The following is a 12,592-nucleotide window of genomic DNA, read 5'->3' as shown; positions in this document are numbered from 1 at the left end:
CTAGAACAGATATTTCAAAAAAGAAGATGCCCAAAGAGTCAATAAGCATGTAACCAGCTGTTCAGCTTTACTGGTTATTGAGGAAATATAAATTAAAACCACAACGAGATATAAATTTAAATGAAAACTTTAAAGAAGTGTTGGTGAAGATGTGAACCAACAGGAACTCTCATACACTGCTGGTGGGACCACAAAGTGTCGCACCACTGTGAAAAACTCTATGGCCTATCAAGAGGAATATAAGCATACCCTATGACCTAGTAACTCCAATTCTAGGTATATACTCCCAAAATGTATGCATATGTGCTCCACGTGACTCCTTGGCTCACAGCAGCGTTAACAGCCTAAAGCTAGAAGCAATCCATATGTCCACTAACAGAACACTGGATAACTAAGTTGCAGTGTATCCATCCATACAGCATTGTAATATATTCATACGCTAATCACCAAACAACAATTTAAAAAACCTATAAATAGGCAATGGCCCAGCGGTGCAGTGGTTAATTTGTGCGCTCTGCTTCGGCAGCCTGGGGTTTGCAGGTTCGGATCCTGGATGGGTGTGGACCTACACACTGCTCATTAAGCCATGCTGTGGCGGCATCCCATATATAACATAGAGGAAGACTGGCACAGATGTTAGCTCAGCGACAATATTCTTCAAGCAAAAAGAGGAAGATTGGCAACAGATGATAGCTCAGGGCCAATCTTCCTCACAAAAAAAATAATTAAAAAAATCTATAAATATAGTTACGTGCAACAACATGATGAGGTTTAGAAGTATAAAGAAGCTAGACACAAAATAATACATTCAGTATGACTCCATATGAAGTTCAGACAAGCAAACTACACGTTTAGTTGTCAAAATGCTGATTACCTTCAGGGAAGAAGGACAGGACAGAAATAAGGAGGTACACTGAGACGGTTTCTGGGACGCTAGTCCTATTTCTTGATCTGAATGCTAATTACATGGGCCTTCATTTTGTGATACTTCATGGAGCTGAACATTTATAGTTCATGTACTTTTCATACGGTGTTATATTCAATATTAAAAGAAAAGGAAAAAAATTTGCTTCAAGTATGTCATTTCTGAAACCCTAGAAATATACTTATAACTGGTTTGGATTCCAAATTTATACATCCAGGAATAGTCTGAGAACTGCCTCCCACTTCCCTCCCCTCACCCTTAAAATAAGCACAAACATACACACATGCAAGAAATTTACATGAAATTACTCCTGGTTGCTAACAATCCTGAGTCTAGTAGAACAACAAAGTCACTTGAGGGTCACTCCCACTCCCACAACGAAGGTTGACCAGAACACCAAATACCTATGAAGATCCACTAAAGATGAGCTCACAATCCAAAACTATAAAAAAAAAAAAGAGACGAGAAATGATCCTTCAGGGCCGAGCGGTTAAGTTCACGTGCTCTGCTTTGGTGGCCCAGGGTTTCACTGGTTTGGATCCTGGGTACAGACATGGCACTGCTCATCAGGCCATGCTGGGCGGCATGCCACATGCCACAACTAGAAGGACCCACAACTAAAAATACACAACTATGTACTAGGGGGCTTTGGGGAGAAAGAGGAAAAATAAAATCTTAAAAAAAACCAGTACAACTGAAATCTCACAAGGTTGTAATCTATCATAACATTAATTAAAAAAAAAAAAAAACAGAAATGATCCTTCAGTAGTAAAAATATTAAGACACGACTCACGGGATTATGACATCAAGAACTTCAGCTACTACAAACAATCTTTAGAAGTTATGATCATTTTAAACATTCTGTTTTAAAGATATAATAAAAGGAAACATACTGAAAAGAAACATACTAGGGAAAGAAAAACAGGAGGATCTGAAAACAAAGCACTGAAGACTCTTGAAAATGAAAAATGAAGTGAACAGAATGAAACAGTCAACAGTCAGACAGCAGGTCAGAATTGGGTAGCAAACGCTTTGTGAGAGAAATTACCAAAATGTAAATGGGAGACAAAGGCCTAGAGAGTTCGAACAGGTAAGAGCCATGGAAAACACATTTATCTAACAAGAGTTCTATGTTCTGAACCACGTACAAAATATCTACTCAAACAGAAAATAAACTTGAAAGGGAGTTTGAGATGGAAGAGAGGCAATATTCAAAACGTTAAAGGTTGAAAATTTCCCGTATCTGATGGAAAGACAAGAATCCTCAAATTGAAGAAGCAGGGTAAAGTCCTGAGTAAAATAAATAAAAATAAACCCGTACTTAAACACATGACAGCAAAACTACAGAATGTCAAGAAGAAACAGCCTTAACAGCAATCAGAAAGAAAAAACGGGAGTCCCACAAAGACTAACTTAGACTAGCAGACTTCTCAACAGTCACAACAGTAAGACGAGAATGGAATATTGGAACTATCAACTAGATTTTCACATTCAGCTTAAGAGTAATGGTGAAATGTCCCTTTCAGACAAAGGAAAAAGGGCATGTCACTGCCAGACCCTCATCAATACACGTCCTTTCAGAAAGAGGAAACTGAACCAGAAAAGAATCAGATAAAAGATGTACTGATGAGGGGAAAAAGCTTAGTAGATTTAGCAGTAAATCTAAACAAGCATTTACTATACAAAATCATAGAAAATATAAAAGATAAATTTAGGGAAATTAAAAAATCAAGGTAAAAGTTGATAAAGATAAGGCAGAAGAAAGATTTAAAAGTTCTAAGCTCCTTATTTGTTTGGGAGGATGGATGATATGCCTTAACTTTTAGAGTTGTGTATTTTTCAATAGTCTTTATCTTACTCGAACATCACAACGGATCCAGCCTACCAAGTTAGAAACCTTAGGTCAACTCCCTCTTCCTCCCTTCCCTTCAACTACCATAGCAGCCCTGAAACCCCTCCCTAGCACTCTGCAATTCTCTCAAACAACTCCTAACAATTAGTAGAGGCTCCCAACCAGCCTTCCTGTCACCCATCTTTTTTATTATCAAGTCAATCCATACTGCTATTGTTCTAAACCACAAAAAAACTCTAGCATCGCAGTGTATGAACCTTTACAATCTAGCCCCTCAACTACCTTAACAGCCCCATTTTTCTAAACTGGAGACTCAGTAAGGAAACTCACTGTTGACCAAATGGGCCACTATCTTCAACTCTTCCTGCCCCTAAACCTGTGCTTTTCTCTGCAGAGTATGCTCTTTCCCTCTCTTACCTTATCATTCTATCAAATCCAATTCAAATGTCACTAACTTTCTGAAGAGAGCCCCAATCCTCCCCACTGTGATTTCTTCTTTATATATTGGTTGCATTCATTACACTGTTAATTTGATGACAGGAATTCTTACTCATCTCAGTAACGGCTCTAGCTTTCAATCTAGAACCTGGCACTGTTCTACATTTACTGAATGAATAGAAAGCGTAAATGTCAAGAGATACTTATCACGAACTCAACAACTTGAGAACATATTTTAAGAATATATATACACATATTTAATAAAATCAGGACTATAGTTGGTAAACAGGTAAAGAAAATAAATTCCTCTTTAAAGAATATCTATGTCTCTACTAAGAAAGGAATGAGATGCAACAGAGCCAAAAATTTAAGTCAAATTGTTGCATCTCTGCCAAATAAAAAAATAAATTATAAGTAAAAATTACAACTGATGAGACTCTCCTAAAACCATTCTAGAACAAGCACGTACTTGGAGCAATTATGCACACAGAACATCATAATGAGACAGATTATTAATAAGCTTACAAATGTTTTTTCTACTCTACAAGAAAATAAAAAATATTTAAGGCTTATGTAAAGAGTAAACATATTCCCATAAAATGAATTGCTTACCAAAAGATGAGCTCATCTAAAAATTAAAAAATCAGACTTGTTGACACGCCAAAAAATTTGTTGGAAATTGAAAAATAACACATTTTAATTGAGAGTTAATAGGTTTAAGAAAAAAATTTTAATTTATTTTTGAATGTTTCTAAAATCAAATATAACAATATGCTTAAAATTTAACATTAGGGGGGCCAGCCTGGTGATGTAGTGGTTAAGTCTGCATGCTCCACTTCAGTGGCCTGGGGTTCTCGGGTTCAGATCCCAGGCGTGGACCTACACACCACTCATCAAGCCATGCTGTGGCAGTGTCCCACATACAAAAAATAGAGGAAGATTGGCACAGATGTTAGCTCAGCAACAAACTTCCTCAAGCAAAAAGAGGAAGACTGGCAACAGATGTTAACTCAGGGTCAATCTTCCACACCAAAAAAAAAAGAGAGAGAGAGAAAAGAAAAAGCAATATTATGTTAAAATGGTAAATTTTATGTTGTGTATATTTTACCCCAACAAAACATTTTTTCAAAATTTAATATAATTGCATTCTAAGCCTCAAATCAAGTTTACTTCTTTCTTAAGCAGACCCTCCCATCTTTACTTTGGAGACAAACAGCTTTAGTTTCACAATGGGTGATTGACCTTTTTTTGGCAAGTGAGCAAGCAAACAAAAGAAAGTATTTTCGGGGCCGCCAGATGGCCCCATGGTGTAGTAGCTAAGTTTGGCATGCTCAGTTTTGCAGGTTCGGATCCCAGGCACGGACCTATACCACTCATCAGCCATGGTGATGGCAATCCACATATAAAGTGGAGGAAGATTGGCACAGATGTTAGCTCAGGGCTAACCTTCCTCAGCAAAAAAAAAAGAAAAAAGCATTTTATATTTGCTTAAAAAAATTTACAGCCCACTTTTACAACTACCTTTTAATTTATTCAAAATTACTTTTTAAGTTTTTATTAATCCTAAAATATCAATGTACATGATGGAAAACAATGTTCTTAGATTTTTCTGATGAGAAATTTCCAAAATTAAACTAAATGGACCTACTATAAAATGTGTGGATCTTAGTAAGAGGTTTTTATTTTCTTGTTACTGATAGGTTTGATAATTAGGAAATCTTTTAAAGAAATCTCATATCACACTAAGTTTTTCATTAGTTTTTAGAAACACAAACTTGGTAAAGGAAACTTTTCTCTGCATAAACATATACCTGAATCGTCAGCTAATCTGCTAATTCTTTCCAAGACAGCAATACAATCTCTTTCATCATCGCAGACTTCCCTCAATGTATCCAGCAAACTCCGGGCCACCATTTGTCTACACAGAAAAAGAAAATTATATAGTGTTCAGTGGCGTCATAGTTAATAGAGGCATATCCAGTTTTATTGTGCTTCACTTTATTGCATTTTGCAGATACTGAGATTTTTTAAAAAGACCCTCCACCAGCAAAAAGATTACAACTCACTGAAGGCTCAGATGATGGTTAGCTTTTTTTAGCAACAAAGTATTTCTTAATTAAGGTGAGTACATTCTTTTTTTTAGACATAGTGCTATTGCACACTTAGTAGACCACAGTACAGCATAAATACAACTTTTATACGCACTGGGAAACCAAAAACCCATGTGATTTGCTTTAGGGTGATACTCGCTTTATTGCAGTGGTTGGAACCAAATCCACAATATCTCGGAGGTATGCCTGCATTTAGAATGTCAAAAGACAGAATCCATACAGTTTTAAAGAAAACGTTTTTCTTAATACATTTTATAACACATATTAAGTCCCTAATTTCCTAAGTGACAAATGCCAATATGGGTTTTATTTTAACAAGGCGAGACTGAATATTTACCAAAATATTTTTCATTTTTATCTAACTCATTTGACAAATTTCTAAGGTCATTTCAAACAGTTATCTTCAATTATCATAATAGGAAAATATACTCATTCTTCATTATATAAAAACATTATCTTTACATCTTTTCCTAAATGAGTTTTATACATCTCTACTCAAAAAATTTAAGCGAAGACTTCGATTTCCCAGTCGGATACAGGTGGTCTGGGGACCATCCTTGAAGAAACATCAGGAAGAGTGTTAGCTCTTGGTCACTGCTGCGTCCCAATCCCCTGAACATCACCTGGCACACAGTAGGTATACCTACTGGAAACTGGATAATTTTATTTTCCCTACTGAAATTAATGCAATAAAAACCATCCTTCCACTTCCACTTTAACGAAAATATGCACATACCTGTTAAATACGTTCTCACTTGCAGCATACTTGTCCAATCTCCCCAGTGGCGTCAACATTTCATCTTGTGAGACAAAGTCCAGTGCTGAAGGTATAATAATCACATCAGACTCTGAGCTGTAGTCATCCACACCAACTATCAGAGACATCAGAAATACTCCTTATAACGCTTTGAAACTAAAAAGCACCCCTTGCCTGTCTGAAGTAGCATAACTAAAACTGCCCTCAATGTTTCTGGAGTAGTACAAAGAATCACAAGAGAATCTTAGAATCAATTCAGAAACCATGAATAACTGAAGGATGCTTCCTCTCTTTTTACTACAGATATGTTCTGTCTCTAGATGCATAGGGGTTGTAGAAACTCACTATGGGATGATCACAAAACAGAGTGAGCAGAGAAGACTGATCACAGAGATCTAAGAACCTACACATTCAATCAGAACACTAACTACTTGTAAATAAATAAAATGTCAAACACTGACACAGTTAATACTGCAATGCAGTCAGAGAAAAATTCACATTATATGCAGAGGAACAAGGATAAGAATTACAGTAGACTTCTCATCAGAAACAATACCAGCTGGACGACAGTCGACCCAAAATCTTTAAAGTACTGAAAGGAAACACTGTCAACTGACAGCTCTACATCCAGTATACAGACGTCTTTCAATGGCTTTGAAACTTCTATCTTTCAAATATGAAGGTGAAACAAAGGCTTTTTCAGACGCACAAAAGCTGAGAGATATCATCACCAGCAGATGTACACTACAAGAAATATTAAAGGAAGTCCTTCAAGCAAAAAGAAAATTACACCAGATGGAAATGTGGATCTACAAAAAGAATGAAGAGCATCAGAAATGGTAATTATGTGGGTAAATATAAAAGCCTTTCCTTATTTAAAAAAATCTCTTTAAAAGATAATTGACTGTTTAAAGCAAAAATATGTACTCTAAAATAAAGAGAGAAAAAATGGACTGTGGGATTCATACCATACATATAAGAGAAATGTACGACTACAGAAGTACAAACACAGGAAAAGGGTAAATTATACTGTCCTAAAGTTCTTACACAGTATGTGAAGAGATATCTATTACTTGAAGGTAGACTGTAATAAGTTAAAGACATAAACTAATTATAAACCCTATAGCAAACATTAAACATCAAAAACCCACCAAAGATATACACCTAGTAAGCCAATAAGGACCATAAAATGGAATCATAAAAAATACTCAATCCAAAACAAGGCAGAAAAAGAGGATAAAGGAAGGAAGAGCTAGGACAAATAGATGGGAAGTAGCAACATGAAAGATTTAAACTCAACCACATGAATAATCACATTAAGAGCAAATGATCTAACTACCCCAATTAAAAGGCAGAGATTGTCAAATTGGATTAAAAATAACACCTAACGTGAAAATAATTACACAGTGAAGTCATTTTATACAGGTTATTCTGAGCTACAATTCACAGCAAAGTACCTTATCTATTATGAATCAGAGTTGTAAAAACCATTCAGACACTCTCATTTGGCCTCAGTTTTCTCCTTTGTAACAAAGGATTGTTGAGCTAGCATGACCTCAAAGGTACTTCTTTATGCAGGCTCTAGAATTCTATGACTATGACCAAACTGTTTCATCAGCCTCACAGTTGTTAATCTTAAAGATAAACATTAATAATATTGATTCTGGTCCATAGAAAGCCAGAGGCAGTGGAGGAGGAGCCTAGAGCAGCGACTGTCAAACAGCGCTGTGTTTAAGATTTGGAGCGCTTACCTCTAAAAATGCAGGTTCCCAGATGTCATATCCAGATACTGATTATGTAGATTTGGAGTGAGGCCCAGGAGAATTCATTTTTAATAAATACCCCCACTAATTCAAATACAGATTGTGGAACAACCACATTTGAGAAACATATTCCTAAAGGATAACAAACTCATATTTTTGCTTCAGCTTTTGTTATCACTCTATCGATCATGGTTGACAATTACTAGTATACAAAGGGAGGTATTCGACTCTGGCATAAGCACTGGTGACAAAGGTTCATTTCTATTTCCCAGTACTACTGCATCCTGCCAATATCTGTGGAATCATTCTGGCCTGAATCACCCATTCCAAATTCAAAATTTCCTCATCCATTCTTGATTGGACTAATAAGACTCTGGATTTCATCTTTATGGAGGCCACAAGGATTTAATTACCATGGCTACAGACCACACACTTAAGTCTTACCCAGTCATCCTGCAAATACCAGCCACAGGTAACAAGAAGGAAAAAAATAATAATAAAAAACTATCACCACTAATGAAGAGATGTTACAGCATATACCCTAAGTGATGGTGCAGTCAATAACATCCTTAGATAAAACAGACACCACAGAGGGAATAAATGTAGCTATATTGCTGCAAGGATCCTATAGTTTATGCAAAGTAGTACATTAACTTTGAATAGATTACGATAAATTAAAGATGTGAATTACAATCCTAAAACATGCAACAAAGGATAGCTAAAAAGCCAACAGAGGAATTAAAATGAAATACTAAAAACTATTCGGTTAACCCAAAGGAAGACAGTCAGGAAAGGAGCAATAGACAAAAAAGAGACAAATAAAAAAGGCAAACCTAAATCAGATCAGTAATTACATTACATAAAATGGACTAAATGTTTAAGTTAAAAGACAGAGGTTCCCAGACTACTAAAAAAAATAACACCCAGAGCTAGCCTTGATGGCCTGGTGGTTAAAGTTTTGCAAATTCTGCTTCGGCAGCCCAGGTTCGGTTCCCAGGTGTGGAAGCACACCACCTGTCTATCAGTAACCATGCTGTGGTGGCAGCTCACACTAAGAACTACAAGGACTTACAACTAGAATATATAACTATGTACTGGGGTTTTGGGGGAGGAAAAAAAAAGAGAGGAAGACTGGCAGAGATGTTAGCTCAGGGCAAATCTTCCTCACCAAAAAAAAAAAAAAAAGTAAGTGTGGTGCAAAGAAAATAACAATAAAAAAAGCATTGCTAAGTTAAAAAAAAAAAAAAGGAAAGAAAGAAAGCTGGAGGGTCTATATCTTTATCAGACAAAACAGACAAAGACAAGGAGTATTACCAAAGATGAAAAGACACATTTCATAATTATAGAAGAGTCTACTCTTAACCCCTCACCTGAGTGCTTTCTTTTGTAGTTCTTTCTTTCTGGAAAATTAACTTAAGTTTCTGGATGCTTGGATACTATAGCACTAACAGCCCTTTAGTGCTCTACCATTTTAAAAATCTAGTCTCCTCAAATGAGAATGAAAACACATCATATCAACTCATATGGGATGCAACAAAAGCGGTCCTAAGAGGGAAATTCATAGCATTACAGGCCCACCTTAACAAACAAGAAAAATCTCAAATAAACAATCTTAAACCACACTTAACAGACTTAGAAAAAGAACAAACAAAGCATAAACTCAGCAGAAGGAGGGAAATAATAAAAATTAGGGCAAACAATGAAACTGAAACAAAAAGACTACAGAAAGGATCAATGAAACGAAGAGCTGGTTCTTTGAGAAGATAAACAAAACTGACAAACTCTTAGCTAGACTAAGAAAAAAAGAGAGAAGTCTTGAATAAATAAAATTAGAATGAAAGGGGAGAAGTTACAACAGATACCACAGAAATTTAGAAGATTACAAGAGAATATTATGAAAAACTATATGCCAACAAATTGGAAAAACTAGAAGAAATGGATAAATTCTTAGACTCTTATAACCTCCCAAAACTGAATCAAAAAGAAATAGAGAATCTGAACAGACCAATCATAAGTAAAGAGATTGAAACAGTAATCAATAACCTCCCCCAAAACAAAAGTCCAGGACCAGATGGCTTCTCTGGAGAATTCTACCAAACATTCAAAGAAGATTTATTACCTATTCTTCTCAAACTATTCCAAAATATTGAGGAAGACAGAAATATTCCTAATACCTTGTATGAGGCCAACATCACCCTGATATCAAAGTCAGACAAGGACAACAGAAAGAAGGAAAATTAGAGGCCACTATTGCTGATGAACATACATGCAAAAGTCCTCAACAAAATATTGGCAAACTGAATACAGCCATACATTAAAAAGATCATACACCATGATCAAGTGGGATTCATACCAGGGACACAAGGATGGTTCAACATCTGCAAATCAATCAATGTGATACACCACATTAACAAAATGAGTAACAAAAACCTCACGATAATCTCCATAGATGCAGAGAAAGCATTTGACAAGATCCAACATCCACTCATGATAAAAACTCTCCATAAAATGGGTATAGAAGGAAAGTATTTCAACATGATAAAGGTCATATATGACAAACCCACAGCCAATATCATACTCAGTGGGGAAAGACTGAAAGCCACCCCTCTGAGAACAGGAACAAGACAAGGGTGCCTACTCTCACCACTCTTATTCAACATAGTACTAGAGGTTTTGGCCACAACAATTAGGCAAGAAAAAGAAATAAAAGGAATCCAAATAGACACTGAAGAAGTGAAACTCTCATTGTGTGCAGGTGACATGATCTTATATATAAAAAACCCTAAAGAATCCATTGGCAAACTATTAGAAATAATCAACAACTACAGCAAAGTTGCAGACTACAAAGTCAACTTAGAAAAATCAGTAGCATTTCTATACTCTAATAATGAACTAACAGAACAAGAACTCAAGAATACAATCCCATTTACAATCACAACAAAAAGAATTACATATCTAGGAATAAATTTAATAAAATAGGTGAAAGACCTACACAAAGAAAACGAGAAGACGTTATTGAAAGAAATCGATGACAGAAAGAAATGGAAAGATCTTCCATAAACATTGATTGGAAGAATAAACGTAGTTAAAATGTCCATACTAACCTAAAGCAATCTATAGATTCAATGCAATTCCACTCAGAATCCCTATGATCTTCTTCACAGAAACGGAACAAAGAATCTTAAAATTTATATGGGGCAACAAAAGATCCCGTATAGCCAAAGTAATCTGGAGAAACAAGAACAAAGCTGGTAGCACCATAATCCCTGACTTCAAAATATATTACAAAGCTATAGTAATGAAAACAGCATGGTACTGGTACAAGAACAGGCACACAGATCTAAAGAACAGAACTGAAAGCCCAGAAGTAAAACCACACATCTATGGACAGCTAATCTTCAACAGAGGAGCCAAGAACATACAATAGTCAAAGGAAAGCCTCTTCAATAAATGGTGCTGGGAAAACTGGACAGCCACGTGCAAAAGAATGAAAGTAGACCATTACCTTTCCCCATGCACAAAAATAGACTCAAAATGCACCAAGACTTGAAAGTAAGACCTGAAACCATAAAACTTCTGCAAGAAAATATAGGCAGTATACTCTTTGACGTCAGACTTAAAAGGATCTTTTCGAATACCATGCCTAGTCAGACAAGGGAAACAAAAGAAAAAAAATAAGTGGGACTTCATCAGACTAAAGAGCTTCTAGAAGGCAAAGGAAACCAAGATCAAAATGAAAAAACAACCCACCAACTGGGAGAAAATATTTGCAAATCATATATCTGATAAAGGGTTAATCTCCATAATGTATACAGAACTCACACAAATGAACTACAAAAAAACAAAAAATTCAATCAAAAAGTGGATAGAGGGGGCCAGCCCGTGGCCGAGTGGTTAAGTTAGCGTGCACCAGTGACGTGGCCCAGGGTTTCACCGGTTTGAATCCTGGGCGCGGACATGGCACCACTCATCAGGCCATACTGAGGTGGCATCCCACATGCCACAACTAGAAGGACCCACAACTAAAAATATACAACTATGTACCGGGAGGGCTTTGGGAGAAAAAGGAAAAATAAAATCTTAAAAAAAAAAAAAAAGCAGGCAGAGAATATGAACAGATATTTTTCCAAAGAAGATATACAGATGGTCAATAGGCGCATGAAAAGATGCCCAACATCACTAATTATCAGGGAAACGCAAATCAAAACTACACTTAGATATCATCTTATGCCCATTAGAATGGCTATAATCATCAAGACAAAAAACAACAAATGTTGGAGAGGTTGTAGAGAAAACTGAATCCTCATCTGCTGCTGGTGGGAATGCAAACTGGTGGAGCCATTGTAGAAAACAGTATGGAGATTTCTCAAAAAATTAAGAATAGAAATACCGTATGACCCAGCTATCCCACTACTGGGTATTTATCCAAAGAACTTGAAATCAACAATTCAAAGAGACTTATGCACCCCTACATTCACTGCAGCATTATTCACAATAGCCAAGATGTGGAAGCAACCCAAGTGCCCATCAACTGATGACTGGATAAAGAAGATGCGGTGTATACATACAATGGAATACTATTCAGCCATAAAAAAAGATGAAATCATCCCATTCGCAACCACATGGATGGACCTTGAGGGCATTATGTTAAGTGAAATAAGCCAGAAAGAGAAAGACAAACACCATATGATTTCACTCATATGTGGAATATAAACAAACTTACGGACAAAGAGAACAAATTAGTGG

The 12,592-nt window shown here is 36.2% G+C and overlaps 1 protein-coding gene across 6 annotated transcripts in view; it reads right to left on the bottom strand.

Annotated features, from left to right (window-relative positions):
* The window catches only part of PPP4R1 (protein phosphatase 4 regulatory subunit 1), a 75,622-nt gene that overhangs the window by 38,685 nt on the left and 24,345 nt on the right, over window positions 1-12,592 (bottom strand). For 3 of the 6 annotated variants that reach the window (XM_044773444.2, XM_044773447.2, XM_070513549.1), the window contains 2 exons: window positions 6,063-6,147; window positions 5,027-5,133 (listed from right to left, as the gene is read on the bottom strand). The exons of 1 other annotated variant lie outside the window; for it this stretch is intronic. In XM_044773444.2, coding sequence (XP_044629379.2) covers window positions 5,027-5,133; window positions 6,063-6,147 — 192 coding nt within the window. Of the gene's footprint in view, window positions 1-5,026; window positions 5,134-6,062; window positions 6,199-12,592 lie in introns of all 6 variants that reach the window. 2 more of the 6 variants (XM_044773443.2, XM_044773445.2) reach the window with 1 other exon arrangement.

Source organism: Equus asinus, chromosome 7 (assembly GCF_041296235.1).
Source record: "Equus asinus isolate D_3611 breed Donkey chromosome 7, EquAss-T2T_v2, whole genome shotgun sequence".
Classification (NCBI taxonomy): domain Eukaryota; kingdom Metazoa; phylum Chordata; class Mammalia; order Perissodactyla; family Equidae; genus Equus; species Equus asinus.
Note: the sequence above shows the minus strand (reverse complement) of the source record. Positions and strands in the feature narration are given on the sequence as shown.